This window comes from Amblyomma maculatum, chromosome 1, assembly GCF_055883805.1.
Source record: "Amblyomma maculatum isolate TAMU_Amacu chromosome 1, ASM5588380v1, whole genome shotgun sequence".
NCBI classification, from domain to species: Eukaryota; Metazoa; Arthropoda; class Arachnida; order Ixodida; family Ixodidae; genus Amblyomma; species Amblyomma maculatum.
Window position 1 is genome coordinate 384,375,875 of NC_139344.1, and position 16,398 is coordinate 384,392,272.

Genomic DNA, 16,398 nt, shown 5'->3' on the forward strand with positions numbered 1-16,398 from the left:
TGCCTGCCACTCGGCTTTATTGCATGGCCGGGTTGACTGCAATGTTGTTCTGAATGCAGATACAGTGTTATAGCTAGAAGTGTACGACCGTGTATATCCGTCGACACGTATCGTGCTCTCACGTGTCCGGCAAAGACCCGAGAAAGCCCACGCACAGGTACATGGATCTCAGGTAACTCAACAGTGGGGTGAAAGAGGAAGGAGTAAAGAGGAAGCGTGAGGACGTTGTGATAGGCTACTCTGCTGAGGCCGAAGAAGGAGCGGATGTAAAAGGGGAAGAGGAAAGCGAATATCGTCGTTAGAAGGAAGGGTGTAAACGGGGAGTTTGTTCGGAAGTGAGCTACACTCAGGTGACGGCGATGACGATCATAGCCATCATCATCATCGTCATATGAGATTATGGGTATCCTCCACAAAGCTAGAGCTTAGGCTGTCGAACGGCGTTAGTCGTCGCACGATGCACCGCATTCTCACGCTGTGAACGGATACCGCTTTCGCCGCCTCTTACGCCGGGCTAAATAGACCCGCAACGGCATCGTGGAGTTGCCTCCTCATCAACAGGTTCTCGAACGCGTCGCGCGCACGCCGCTTTCCAGTGGGGGTGCTGTTAAGGCGCGTTTAGGACGAAGGTAACGCAGATTAGCGTCTCCGCCTGATGGCACCGGTGGAGGCGACACGCTGCCACCGACGACAACCGGCTGCCGCTAACGATCTCTCGCCGATTGCCCGCGCGCCCTTATTTTGGCGCAGCGCTGCGCGCGACGCCTCTGCCGTCGGTGTTGTTGCACGTGCTTCCATTTGCTTCTTCAAGAAGAGGGGGGGGGGGGGGCGCAATTTTTAGACCAGCCGCACCGATTGGAGTAAACGGGGCCAGCAGACTTCTAGATGATAAAGAAATGAAAGAAAGCAAGGAGGTTGAGGGGTTAAGCTACGGCAGAGCCCGAGCCTGAGTCAGGTATGTTGTATTACAGCCCGCAAGGCGGACAAAGGGAGAGCATCGGGTGAACAAAAACTGCGATACGCAAGAACTGCAAACGCGGATAGGCTCGCGAAGTTGTAGCATGAGTCTGATGAAACAGCAGTGCAACATTTCCAGTGCTGATGATGCGCTCGAGTGACGTCAAAGAGAAAAAGATAGAGAGAGAGAGAAACACAAAATTTTGCAAGTGGAAGTGCTGCAGTGGCATTACACTTCCTCCACGTGCGCTCCCTGATTCACTAGAGCACCTGCGTCAGGCGTCCGTTAGCTCCTATGACGTCATTTTTATAACAGGCAAGAATATTGCGGGTAGAGCAGGCGTCGTTTATTCGCTTCAATGCCGTGGATTAGGGCGTGCCAAGAGGTCAAGAGTTGCCTCGAAACTTTTTCCTACTGCGCACGGGCTGGGCGTCACGAGGACAAGCGCGGTTGAAATCTCATTTTGCGTGTCTAATACTACCCGTCCATAACCAGTAGCGACGGAGCCGCAAACAAAATAAAGATCACGCTCTTTGTGGAACACCGAGACCCGAGAAACCTGCTCCCGTTTCTCGCACTTCATATCGCTGGGCCCAAAAATATGTCTATGCAGTGAACGAAATCCTTTTAAAACCAAGTACATATTCGACGGCGAAAATCGAGTTTTTAGAAGAGCGCTTTCACCTTTTCGGAAGCCGCCTTTCCAACCTAATTTTCTCCGATCAGAACTCGAGTGAGAAAGAACGAGAGATGCACGAAACGAAAGCTGTTTCGTGGGCTCCACGTAATGGAAGCATGCGAGTCCATACCGAATCGAAGGCTAGCCTGTCTGGGAGGTGGATGCGAAACTGGCGTGTGAGAGTGCGCGTCGAATTTCTTTAATATATGCGACCTTTGAGGTGCGAAGGGTAGGGAGAAATAAGTAATATTTCAGTATCGGAAATTCGATTTTTTTTTTTCCCCGCGGCGGCGCCGCTCCGAAAACGGCTGTGCACACAACATGCTGCGAATACGCAGCTACCACTGGCAAGGTAATATGCGAAAACTGTGCAGCACTGCGGACACGGAAGAATGGCTTTTCGGTGTCCGGAGCACTGGCCAGTCACGACATGCGATGACACGAAAGTCAAGTGGAGAGACAGTTACAGAACGTGCTGATGCGCAGCAAACACGCACTCTGAGTACGAGTTGACGCAGCCATTGGAAGAAGAGGGTTCCATCTTCCACAGCGGTGCACGTATTTAATCACTGAATACTGGCACGCTCTTAAATCGCTTCTCGTAGCGTTTATTCCTCGAGTCTTGTAATTCTGCTGTACATGTCCGCATCTCGGCTCAGTTTTTAGCAGTTGGGTGATCCAGTCACAGTGCGTGCGGTCTGGTTGGAGAATTTGGGATGACATTCATCGAATAGAAGTGATACACAGACGATGACGTTCCAGGAATTAGATTAGTTTAGTGGGGTTTAATGGCACATAGGCTACTAAGGCCATCATGCACCAAGCGCGAGGTTTAGACTGTTATGTGTGTGAAGGGTCTAAAAAGTTGGTTAAAAATCTATAACTCATTTAAAACCTCAGCTTCTTTTGAGAATGAAACAGCACATGATGTATTGACAAGTGAGTCATTTCCTAAAAGCAGGCGAGGATGAAAGGAAATAGGTTCATTGAAAAATTGCGGGAAGTGTTTTTTTTTTTTTTTCATCTTGTCCAGTTTTTTGCATGAGCATAAAATTTGTATTATTGTCATCTCTTTTCCACACAGTCCACGTGTCGGTCTTTCCTGTTTTCCTAGAATAAAGCTGCGTGTAAGGTGTGTGTCCCCGACGCTCAGGCGACGCAAGATGACTTCAATGAAATGTTCTTGATGAGAGCATGACTTCCATTCTCCTATGACAGGCTTCATTAAGTGCAGTTTATTTTTCAATTCTTTATTTCGTTCTGATTGCATGTTTTCTTTCAACTTGTAGTGCACTAACTTTGAGCTGTCCTTGTAGGGAATGCATACATTCTTATTGTTTTCATGTTGTGCTTGTGCAGCACACTCATCTGCTTTCTCATTACCTTTAATTCCAACATGACTTTAAACCAAGCAAAGTATTATGATCTGTCCTTGTGCTGTGGCTTTTGCTATGTTTTGTATGATATTGCTGATCAATGGTGTAAATTAATTGCTTGGGGAGATTGCATAGCACTCGGCAGTGATAATATAAGCACACTGAGGTAACCTTACTATTTTTTCTTGTTTGTCTACCACTATGGCACTGCCTACATAAAATGCTGTTTTAGAACTATCAGTGTAAAATAATTTATAATTTCGATATTTATTTCTGTTCGTGTGGTGTCCGGGTTTTGCGGAATTTTGTAAGCGTTAAGTCGCATACATCGGGGAAACTGTACCAGGGCGGCAGTGGGTGGGGACAATGCGCAACGTCCGGTAGTGTATCGAGTATGTTTAATTCTTTGCACTTCTCTTCAAAACGAAGTGGGATTGGCTTGACTGCTTGGGGCTTATTATTAAACAGTGTTTTAGATGCGCATTGTGTAACTGTGCCCATCTCGTCGATAGGAAAAGTGGTTCCAAACTATAAGGCCCTATTGGACTCCTTAGAACCAATTAGAAAGTATCGGAGGAAACAGCAGCAACACTATACTATATGTAGGGCGTTTCAGCAGAGGTGAATCATTGTAAATTAAGTTAAGAAAGTAAGCGACTTCAGCTTCCACCTTCCTTCATAGCTTGAGCCGCTTTGCGACGTTAAAACTATAAACCAAGCGAAACTAAAAACCTTCAGAAAGCAATGAGGTTTTGAATTTCACGTATCTGCGCAGCTCCAAGCCGAAACTAAGCGGTCAAAGAACGCCTTCGGTTTCATTGACTTTGCTTCTAGTTTCGTCTCACAGAATACTTTAGTCGCAGGGGCGGAAGCATTAAAAATGCTTATCACGACCGACTGCACGCTCTCCGTCAGAATATAATCTAGTTAATATGCGGGCATGCGCGCCGGTATCAGCTTGACTGCTATTAAAAATTCGAGGCCGGATGTTCTCTTCAAATAGGTCGGAACCCAACAGTCGTGCGTCTCTTACTCGGCCTCTAACATAGAAACCCTGTAACGCTTGAGGCACGAAGTTATTACGTGCAGAGGAAATGTGCGCACATAGAATACGCGCGGGCTAGTAAAAAAATAAAGAAGCGAAAAGAAGGAAAGGTAGAACGAGAAGTAGGGACGATTCGCGTTACAAGCAGTGGCGCATCGACAGAAGCTGGCGTGCTGCTCGGACCTCTCAGCTCACCGACTGGCCCACACACGAAGCTCGTAGCACCACGGTTCATAACGCGGCGGTTCCGCTGCCCGTCCATCATGATGTGATTCGATCGTGGGGCCTCCCGACGCGTGCACGATACAGGCAGCACCAGCAGCTCCTTTTCCGATTCTCTTTCTTTGCCTTTCCTGCGACTGCACCCGTATCTCAACGCCAGGGCAGAAGATAGGAAGGTGGGCCGTTGCCGACGCAGTGGCGACCTCCGAGCTGAATCGGCATCTTATTCGAAGCCCCATCGGCGAAACGCACGCCTGGGAAGCCTTGGGATGCGATCAGAACAGGAGAGGAGAGGGGGGGGGGGGGGGGGGGGGGGCAGTGCGCCGTGTAGCTATGCAGCAACAGGCGGACTCCTACGGTGCATTTATAATTGGACGTCACGATCGCCGAAATATCTGCGGCTGCGGCAGAGCGCTTCCTTGCTGAATACAGCTTATAAGGATCGTTCCAGTAGGTACGGTTAGTGTCCCTTGATCATTAGGTTAAAGGTCATACTTACAAAGCATACATTTTTGTCGCACTTTATCCATTCGCGACTGGCAGACATTTTTAAATTGTCCGGCTGAAAGGTTTGGTTAGGTTTGTACGGTTTAACATCCTAAACTAGTCGAGCTATAAGACAGGCCGTAATCGAGGGCTCCAGAAATTTCTACCACTTGGGGTCCTTTAACGTGAACTCACATCGCGAGAACACGAGAGAAGAGGACGACACCACGAGCGCTCACTTTCAGCAACGTTTCTTGTTGAAAGTCAGCGCTCGTCGTGTCGTCATCTTGTCTCGTGCTCCCTTTTGTTGTTTGCGCTGTTAACCTATAATGAATCACCGACAAGCGCAATATGCTTTTCTGAGATCGCACAGTATACAAGCGCCTTGCTTTTCACCCCTATCGAAAAGAGGCAGCCGTGGCCCGGTTAAGTAATTGAGCGTCCTAACCATCTGAGCCACCGCGGCGGACCTAGCTGAAAGGATGGACAGGTTAGAGAAGATTTCAGAGCCGTGGTAGTGGTAAACAGAGCTACGTCGCCATCGTCATGGACGTGCGAATAATATTAATGGTGTAATATGCAAGTAGAACTGAATAGAAGCGTCACGCTTCCAAAGGATTCAGTGCTACACGCAAACTTTCTTATTTAAAATAAGCTTAACATTATTTCAGTGAGGTGCGTCTGGTGCATGCCTTCATGCCTGTACCAAAGTGGTGAAATAAAGAACAAAACCCTCTGCATGATGCCAATATAGGGGATCTTCGTAATGTTTGGCCGGCTAATTAAAATATTAAGTACGTGTACATCGTTGTAGGAAGCCCAGCAAAATCGTCACAGTATGCGACTAATCGATAAGGGTGAAACTGCTATCGAATATTCGATCCTTTGCTGTTTGCTGCGCTAGGTCTGAAACCTGCACACTTCGTTGCAAACTAGAAATTATAATACAGATGCTTCCTTTTACAATATACAACACTTAATAATAGCGGCTTCCTCGAAATAATTCAGAATTGTTCAACGGGTATTGCAGTTTAAATAAATGGAGGGAAGCATCAACTAAATTCACTATCTCAGGCGCCAGTAACCGAGGAGCTCTTCGAGAACCGCCATGTGGTCCATTCTGCTATGCGAAGCTTCTGAACGGTTTGTGTTCTTAATTTTTGTAGTAAACTTGACCTCCTGACAATCTTACTTGCTTTAAAGAGCGTGCAACATCTATAATATTTCACGATAACTGCGTTTATTATGACATTCTTTTCTGCTCGTATTCCTCTTACATTTCTGGCTCTACCCAACTCTGGTATAACTCCGGTACGTGCGTATTAATAAGTAGTTACTTTTTGCTAAGCGAAAATAAGGTGGGTCCGTGTCAACCTCGAAAGACGTCAAGAATGTCGACCCCGACTCCCGGAACTGATCAGAAGTGAAATGTCAATGCTAGCAGTGAGTGGCACGATCCGAGTGTCCTTGTGCGAGTAACTCGGGGCTCAGGGGAAGCGGGTACAACAGAACACGGCTGATGGAAGGACCACATTTTTCGAACCGTATGGGCAGTCAGCGAGGCCCGCGATTTCAGCGGACAAGACAGCCGGCGAGGCCGGCCTGATCGCACACGTTTCTTCCGAGGCGGGGTTGTTGCATGCGCGGCGGCAGCGTATCAACCTCTCCGCGCCGCCGCTTCACGTCGGCTAAGCGAGGCCACCCGACGACGCGCTTCAAAAGCAGCGAGCGGGAAACGCATTGGTGCTCGTGCATACATCGCGCCTTATACGCTGGCTCGTGACCGCTGGATCTCTCGGTGAACGTTTTCCGGCGTGACTTCGGTGTCAATCAAGTAACCGCTGTGCGCGCCGCTGAAACGCCGGCACACACACACACGTATCCTCACGCTCGCTGAAAAACAGCTGCGGCCACAGACCTGCGTCAGCAGCCGCTCGCGAGTGGGCGCAGCTAATCGAAAAAGCGTGGCATTCCTGTGCTTGATTAGACTTTGCGAGCGTCGGTGACTAGTATAAACGATGGAGAGGCTATGTGTCTATGGCACACCTATACCTGCCAGGAGGCAAGCACTGCCAGTTAGGAGAGGCTCGGCGTGTGTCAGACGGCGCGGCCGAGTCTCCATCTGCCCGCGCGACCTCTTTCAGTACTGACCTTACAGCTGAGGGTGACACGTCTTGCATTCCGCCCTTGTCTATTTTGCGCTGAGAGTTTAAGTCCGGCCTAAAGCAACAACGCGTCCTTGATGTACTAGTTGCGAAGAGTTTTTTTCCCTCCTCTACCAGAAGGTGCTTGGCTGAGCGCTATTTTACTACATGAATTATCAAATGCAGCGATAAAAAGAGGGAATATATTATTAAATGCTGGATGCTTAAATGTAAGGGGTGCGTTGGTCGCCAAACGATTGACAGAGACTGTAAGGACACAAAAAGGAGAGGGGAAATGAATTACTTTGTCATCCGCCTAAATTAAATCCCAGTGATGAAGTTAGCGGTAACAGATGCAAATGTTAAAAAAGATAAAACGCTGCTAAATGTGATAGAAAATTTTACTTAGCCCTTGATAATGAGAGGTAAATCAAGCAAAAAAGAAAAATAAGGAAGGGGGGGGGGGGGTTGTGGTGATATAAGCAGAGACTGAAAAATTTAGATGTCACTGTAGAAACTATATTGGGAGAATGCGAAAGCATTAGGGCTGCCGAAAAGTTTTTGTATCCAAAGCTGCACTAATAATAGCGAGTTTGGCGTGCCGAGAGAGCATGCGCCGTAATCGTGGCAACCAGCCGCGCCGTTTCACAGGTGTTCTGCCGCTGCGCCGCGCTTGTCTCCACCGCGGCGCCAACTCGTGACGTCACGTGCCTCATTATGCAGCCTCTCTGCGCATGCTCAAACAGTTCGCCGGTCCGCTCCGCTGCGCCAAGTTTACTCCATCGCGTCCGACTTCGTAGGATCAAATGACTAACTGCGCAGCTGGACATATAAGCCTGAGAGTGTGCGCTTGCTAGTCAGATGCGCCATGGGTGAAGAAGTGAGCGCTGAGCGCGCGTACAGTGCGAGGCGTTCATCAGACACTGCGAGAAACTAGAGAGATTTAGCACACCGTGATCCGCGATCCGCTACCGTGGACCGCCACCGCGCGTTCCATTGCGCATGCCCAGATCACTTTGATGCCGATAGATGGCGTCACATACTTGATGTCGGCACATTGACCTGGCGCATCGGAACCAATCAGCTTGAACGCCCCGCCCACGAGCGGTAGAGTGTCGCGGTGGCGGATCGCGGATCACGGTATGCTAAATCTCTCTAATGTTTCGGACGACCCGGAAATCATTGCTTGACGTGAGGACTTCGGACAATGTACAATGGACAATGGACAATGTACAACACGAAAGGCTGAACACGCATCCGACACGCCGGAAGAAGCGGAGATACAGGAAGGTCAAGTCGAGCTTTTGCTTCGTATATCCTGGCCTAGCTCAGCTAAGCAACTGCTGAATTTTTACAAACTACCTACCATTAGCGACATATTATTAACTACCTATCACGAATTATTTTATCGCTGACTACATATCACTAATTTTCTTTATCCTTAATTGTTATCACTAGTAAACATTGTAATTTTATAATTATAATTTATTCTCATTAATCGCTACTAATAATGACGAATGACTCGTTATGACATCATCAGGTGATGACGTTCCATCGCCAACACAGTTTTGATGACAGATTGCGAGCACAACATAGTGTAGTAAGGATTTCGCCTCAGTAAAGAGGCAAATGAAAGAAAAGAATAATCCAGGAGTGAATTATATAAGGCTTCAAATACTCAGACTCATTTGATTCAAAAAAGAAAAAAAAAGGCTCGCAACTCATGGAACGTCTTATGCAGCGACTCGGAGACGAGAGACGCGAAGTGATGCGCGTTTTTTATCTTTTCCGAGCTCACTGTCCGAGAATAACAAAAATTAAGTTCAGTCGAAGCGAGAAGGCGCTTTTTCATGTGCAACACAGAAAAATAAGCGTACGTGTGTGTGTTTGTGAACGAGCGAAATTTCAGTCCCAATATGGACAAGCCTGCGAGAGCAGTGACTCTTCGGGGCGGGAACATAGTGGCCAACTCAGCGTGCATGCGTAGTGCGCTCACAGAAAAAAAAAAAAAAGAAAGAAAATGTCCATAGCGTCCACCGGTCTCTGTTGCCATCCGCGCAAGATATCTCTATCTTCGCCACACACTAAATCCGCCTAATGTTCCTGCACTGCTACTTGCACAAGACAGCCGGCCGGCAGTCATCCACCTGACGTTTTTCGAAACTCCAGTCGCAGTCCATTTCGGCTGGCACATCAGAGCTTACCTGTACGAGTACGTTGAAATGACGCTCGGCGATTGCGCGAGATCATCCCCACGTAGGTGGGGCACGACTTCTAGCGCTAATGCGTTCGCGGCTTCCGATGCATTAAAGACGTTTAAAAGCGCCGTCGGCTGGGACACGAGTTGGGGGCTTAATGCGACTCCTTTTTGTTACCACGACTCCCACGCGTTGGTTTCGTGGAATTTCCTTTTCTTTTTTTTTTTTAAGTTTCTGCATCTTTTTTATACCAGAGTCGCTTCTTCTCAGGCAATTTAATTTCTGACGGCTAACTTTCTAAAGGAACGTAACAGTGTGGCAGAGCCCTGTCTCACCTCAGCGGGTTTCCGGCATAACATTCGCGCTTTCAGAGTTCGATTGGTAGAATCGATAGTCTATTTTTAAGCCTGCTCCCGGGGGCTAGGCGCGGAGCGCATGACAAAGAGCTCGAAAGCACGATGCCAGTAAAGGCGTTATAGTTGTTCCTCGAACGGGTAAGGAAGTTTTGCAAAATTGAATAAATTCGGCTAATTAAATTTGCAGCCGCCTTCCAAACCAAACGGAGGAAAGAAACAAAGTGCGGGAAGAAGAACAGGCGAAATAAATTTAATTATGTTCAAAAAGTGGCAGGTTAGTGTGGGGCCCTCACTTCAAGGCCACTAGGAGACATCGCATATTTAAGATGACGGAAACGGAATTTCGGTACGAAAAGCCTCAGCTAGCGCTTCGCGCTGCTCTCAAAGAGAGCAAATGCTGCTTCGCTGATTTCGAGCATTTAAAAAGTTAAGTTAAATTGGTTCACAGGAAGGGAAAGGCGCAGTAACTGTCACACTTGCTCTGTGGACACCCGAACCGCGCCGTAAGGGAAGGGAGGAAGGTGGGAATGAAAGTGGACAGAGAGAAAGAGGAGCCGTAGTGGAGGGCTACGGAGTAATTTCGACAACCTGGGGATCTTTAACGTGCGCTGACATCGCACAGCACACGACGCCTCTTCGTTTCGCCTCCATCGAAACGCAGCCGCCGCGGTCGGGTTCGAACCCGGGAACTCCGGCACAGTAGTCGGGCGTCTTACCACTGCGCCACCCCGGCGGGGCTCGAGAATTTGCGGTAACCTTAGATTTTCTTTACGACTGAAGAAGCGGAAAAGGCGAGGGCGAGTCATTTCTTCCGCCCGAATAATTGAATAGTGCCCTAATTTGCGACAGCGATTCATTCATTGTGTTTTGGGCGTTGGTCAGGCCTTAAATGTCGTGCTTGTTAACCCTTGGTGCTTATGTCACTGGAGGTAGCTACCGATAAAGGATGGGCAGACGAAAGTGCTGAGGAAAGGAACAGAAAGGAAATAAAAAATTAGTTGGGGTTTAGCTTTGGTTAGCCCTAGTTGAATTGTGAAAGCAACGGCGGAAGCTTCTTTTGCCTGCTACATTATTCCTCTATCACACCCTATCAGTGTAAGGTGCTACCTTATTGGGGACACTTAAGCTCATATCCTTTAAGGGTATGACGCGAGAGCGTAAGCTACCAGCCCACATATTATGTCACGCTTCAACCAAACCTTATGGACGTGCCTTCGTGTCGTAGGGGTAACGAGAATGCAAACGGTTCTGGCAGGCTCATTCTGATATCACCCTCCCATATGAAAGGGGCAACCCGAGTTGGCAGCTCCTGCCCGTGGCTTAGGGGTAACGTGAATCAAATATCATGGCAGGCTGCTTCTTTTTTTTTTTTTTTTTTTTTTTTTTTTTTTATGAGGAGACCGTGGCTACGCCTCTTCACGGCGTAGCTGCGGTCATCCGAGGTCTGGCTTTGGATAGTGTTGCTTTCGCAATAATATACACCCCAGCATATCGCATACAACGCGGACAACGTGTACAGTTGAAAGCAGGTTAGGCAAGTGCAGGGGAGCTAAATTTTCCCGCCAAGTTGGGTGATATCAGGAACAGAGCTACAATTAAAATTGTGATTCATTTATTGTGCTACAGTTCACGGAGACTTTCATCTCTGGCTAATGATTGAACGGCGTCATGGGAAGCATGATTCAACTAGCCAATAGGGGTACATAACAGCAACGATCAGGAGGGCATCAGGAACTTCTGAATTTCGTGCTTTATGCCTTTGTTGTATTGTAGGGGTACTCAAGTCATTAAAAAAAAAGAAAAAGAAGCAAACAAGCTTTTAAAACATCCAAAGCGTCATTTGCACGAGGCTACAAATAAATCAGTGATTCAGCGTTTACGTGATGTGTCTAGCTGTCATTTTCCTTACGAAAGCTGGGCTGATGTAAAAGAAGAAAAAAGAAACAATAAGTTACAATAATTTCTTTGCAAATTTAGGTCCGCAGGTGTTTGCAACTAGACATTTTTGTTTTCTTCTGCTGAATGCTTCCTGCGTGTTCTAGCTGCACTTGCGGCATAGAGCATTTAAAAAATTGCGGCAATATATTTGGCGCTGACGGCCTCTCATACCCGGCATCGATTTCTGACTTTCATCGCATAAAAACTGCTTTGCTTTATAGTCAGTGGGTGGGCTCGGAGAGCAACTTCATGAAAAATATATAAATAAAAAAAGCCTAACGGCTGGCATCGTATATCTTCGAGCCAATTTTCTTTACGTGCGTTTGTTCGCACGCAAAAACAGCATCGCGACTGGTTCTGCAGAAAATTGCGAGAGAATCTTGCAACGGAGCTCCAGACACGGACGCGCGGAAGGCTTTGCGTTTAAGACGGCGGTGCCCGATATGACGCAAACTCCTCCATCGCTTCTCTTTGTCGGGAAGCGATGTTTATGGGCACGCGGCAAAGTTTAACCGTGCCATAAAGCGCGTCTTATTCACTCATTCCGGATTGGCGACTATCGGACAATGTTTTGTTGTTGGAAATGAACTTCAGCGCCATATATCCAATATTACAAACATCTGTTTCGCATTCGAGGTTCATATGTGACCTGAACAGTTTAAGCGCGACGGCTTTAAAGGCCCCGGCCTCCACGCGAATGTAGTAGTAAGTGGTTTTATTATTATAGAATAAAATAAAAATAATAAAGGAAGGAAAAGATTTTTGCCTGCCCCGGTATCTGCTATCAAACGAGCTGAAGCACTTGAACTGGGAAGGCGAAAATAAAGGGATAGCAAGGAGAGAGGTAGGAAAAATCAAGGAGGTGAGCGACAGGGAGAAAGGACAGTTGGCTTTGGTGTTTTCAGCACTGCGAGCATAAAAAAAAGTCGCGGGCAGACCACCGATATGGCAAATGGGAGGTACGAGGTTCGATCCCTGGTTCTGCCAGTCTTCCAATTGGTATACAAGATTTCCTTCGGCCTGGTGATTGGCTCTTCAGTGCGAAACGCTTGATGAAAAAGTCTCTGATTAATCCGAAGCGCTGACGGGGGAGAAACTCGTTCCGCCGCCAGTTAAATTCGCCGCTTTGGGTAATCCAGGTTCTAACAGGAGATATGTGGCAGGCGACATGGCCAGGCCATGGTCAGTCCTTGGGTTGTGTAAGGCTGCGAGACAACGTCACACGGCTGAATTGGCTGGAGCTGCTAAGTTGTCCACGTCATGCGATATCTCTGCCTCACCCAACCCGACGGCTGATCAGTGCCTGGCCATGTGTCACATGAAGCTGAAAACACGGCCATGTCATGTGGTCTCACTACCTCGTACAACCCCCGATGACTGATTAGTGTCTGGTCATGTCATCTGCAAACTACGGTCTTCCACAAAGTGGATCATACCCAACGAGGCGAAGATATGCAAACTCGGGCAGCTCCTTTGAGATCAGAGGGTGCGGTGCAATCCACCGGCCCAATATTGGTACTACATTGGTCCTATGTTGGGCCTGTTAGTGATAGTTCATTACCAATATTGGGCCAATAATGTCACGCAGGTGCATTCATACGGCTTGGTTCTTTATATCCATGTCGGTTGGGGGTTCACGTTGAGGGAGAAGATTGAAGGAGCGGTGTGTTGCAAAGAGCGCGTACGCAAACGACGATGCACAAGCGAAGCTGCAGACTGAACCCATTCGATCGTAGAGATCGAACACTGGAGTCTTAAGTACTTGATTATGGAGCAATCGTTGTTATAGGTACCATTGAATTATAATGAATTTAGTGGATAAAACATTGATAGAGTGAAATTGGATCTCATGAGAACTATGATAATCCGCTCGCAGTCATCAGTAATGGCAGAAAGCTTTTAAATTCGCAAGCGTACGGAAAAGGCAGCGGGCTGCGCAATGTTATGCTGGAGATTTTAGCGTCTAATAGAGCATCTAAAGGTAAGTTACTGTACATCAAACTCCAGCTGGCGACTTCCCAATCCCGAGAACGTGTCACATCTGTCACATATGCTGTTCTGCGTTTTTCCAATTCGGCAGCGGTTAGCTGGAAAAAGCGGTAACCAGGCATCGTTCCAGGATGCTATATACCAACACGAAAGCAGCGCTCCACCAGTAGAAAAAGATATCAGAAACACGCGCGCGAGACATATTTACGTTATTTGCTATCCCGGCGTCACCTAAACATGTCACTGTGTCACGTTCTGCTTGTGCTTAGGTGTAGTCTCGGTAGTGCGATGGAAATAAAATTTGTGAACTCGGGACCAGACAATTTTAGACGCCGCTTGCTTCTAACTGAAGGTTGCACCAACAACGCTGTGTAAAGGCGCAAGCATTGTGAAGTACAGTCACTTATTACCATGATTCTTTTATTACCTATTTACGGTTTACGGAGAATAAAAAATAAGTTTGAATTTTAGAGTGCGAACTACGTGTTGTTTAGCAAACATTTGGTGCCTGTACATACTAATAACCTCAGAAATAGTAGCTAAGCATTAAAGAAGCGTTAGTATCAGCGGAGATGAGAGTGTGCAAGATTTTTATTTCGAAACAGCTCCCACGTGTGAAGACAGACGGAATCTCACTAATTTGCGTCGATGAGAAGGTATTTTTGATTGTCACGGCGCACAATTGGTACACAATAAAATGACACGGAAAATGCAACTGATAGCCGTGGTGCATCAGCTTGTATACCTGGAAAACTGAAGAGAGCAAGCGTACACACATACATAGCTTCCTTTTACGATGGTGAGAAACAGAAATGAAGGATAACATGCAATATCCAATAGTCTTGGATAAATCCCACTTATCTGATTAAGATATTGCCACGTTTAAAGATGGGAGAAATTTCGAACGATATTCACCAGACTGCCTTTGGGTCGATGCTAACTGTAATTATCGGAATCCAGTTATCGGAGGCCAGCGAACGCATACCCCTACTCTACAAAGCACACTTCGTAGAAGGTTTCTTTTTCTTACCCTCGAACGTTTCTGCTTGTTTGTGTACAAGTTCGGATATCATTAATTTAGTACGACGAGCGCCAGCAGCTGGTGAAAGCTGGAGAAGACGCTATGAGCCCGATACAAATAGCTTGACCCCACGCCACGCTTTAGCTTTGCGGTGTAACCAACGTACGTTTCTCCATGGTAACAGTCGCTTTAAGCATTTCTCGCTTTACCTCTGATCATGATGCATATTGTATGTCACGACATCCACAGACAGCGCAGATATTTATGTTCACTTTTTCCATTCGCTGTAGGCTGTAGCGACGCGCATGTCTTAAGCGGCCCCACCGCTGTACAAACACGTGTAGGCTCCGCCATATGTTAATGGCTCTGGAGATCAACTAGCTTGGAGCATGCAAGAAGTCGAGAACCGTGGGTGACGGAATTAGTCACGGACTGTTGACGGGCGGTTTTTCAACGCTTTTTTTGCTTGAGCATTTGCTACACATCTCCCGAGTAGGCGTCGTGGTGAAGCTCAATTATGGTCCAAAGCGAATAGCTGCAGGCAGCGGTAGCATAAAAGTGAACACAGATAATTATAGGAAACGGGGTTATTGAGAATAGTGAATTGACATTGAAAAACAGCACAAAGGTTTAATATCTTTTTTCCAGGAAACAGCAGCATAGAAAAAAAAAACTCAGCTCTTGTTCTTAGTTCTCGGTAATTATTAGTTTGCTGTGTGGAAACCAGGGACATTTTTTCGCGTTCCTTCTACCTGTAGGTCCATGAACGTAAAAACGCCAGCGCGTCTTAGCGGCACCCTCGCTCGAGTACGTTCCGTGGCCGTCCGCCAACAAGCGGACACTTCATCCTCGAAAAGCGCGCGCTGTTAAAAAGCGTCTGGGCTCCCGGAGAGCAGCCGTGCAACGTACCTTGTCGCACCTCTGCGTACGCGGCGACGGCGGCGTCGTTGACGGCAGGCGACACGCACGGCAGTACGTCTTCAACGTCCAGGCTGGGCCCGAGTCCCGGCGCCTGCAGGGCGCGCAGCAGGAGTGCGCTGCCACTACCTGCCGGAGACCTGCTCCTCGGGCTGCCCGACATGGGATCGCCGCACATCGGGCCACGCTCGGCCCGCGCTCGGCGTGCGATCTTTCACCGCACGCCGCCTCTACGACGTCCTCTCCGCACGTCTCTACACCTCGGTGCCGCGCGCTGCCGCTCGCGGCTGACGCGCCACTGATTGCGACGGGCTCCCTGCACACGCGGCGGAGGCAGCACACGCGACGCTCACGCCGATAACTGCGGCGCGTTCTCTCGCGCTCCTTCTATCTTCCTCCCTCTTTTCTCCGTTCTCTCTCTGCTCGCCGCGCTGCAGCGCAGCCCGGCGGACGACGAGTCGATCGTTGACGGTCAGTCGGCGCGTTCGAGCATTGGTACCGGGTTCGATCCCCAGCATTTCCACTCTCGCCGATATGTGCGTTCGATTTGTCGTTTCCGGAAAAGGTCAACGCATGTGCGCGTCCTTACGTGCACGTGCGTAGTGCTTCTTGCAGGCTTGGTTAAAGAGAAAGCGTGACGCCAGTGCATGGTGACGGCAATGAGAGGTGTGGGGTAATTAGACGAGACTTGAGGAAAACTATTGAGGAAAAGGAATGCATCAAGAAAAAAAATCGCTTCCAATTAGAAATCGAAGTGACGACGAAAGAAAAATCTTAGCCCGAAACGCGTAAGAAGCTGTGAAGGCGAAAAAAAGGAAACAGAAATAAATAGAAGTTCCAAATTAAGACAATGATAAAAAAAAAATCTTTGCAGGTGAACTTCCAGCCATGCGGCTAATCGAAGGAAGCAACACGGGGAGAAAAGAGGGGCCACAGTGAAAAATAACTAGTTGCTGGTCGCTCAGCCCACTAACATTTTCGAGAGTCTGAAATGAAAATATAGTGTCCGCATTCGCTGAATCTGATGCACGTTAGCTTTTGCTATAGACCATAGTTAAGTTCTTGGAA

The 16,398-nt window shown here is 47.9% G+C and overlaps 1 protein-coding gene across 1 annotated transcript in view; it reads right to left on the reverse strand.

Annotated features, from left to right (window-relative positions):
• Positions 1-15,665, reverse strand: part of LOC146208422 (pleckstrin homology domain-containing family G member 7-like) — a 142,658-nt gene extending 126,993 nt beyond the window's left edge. Inside the window, exon 1 of the mRNA XM_084593665.1 lies at positions 15,322-15,665. Coding sequence (XP_084449791.1) covers positions 15,322-15,508 — 187 coding nt within the window. The 5' untranslated portion in view covers positions 15,509-15,665. The remainder of the gene's footprint in view (positions 1-15,321) is intronic.
• Between the last annotated feature and the right edge of the window lie 733 nt (positions 15,666-16,398).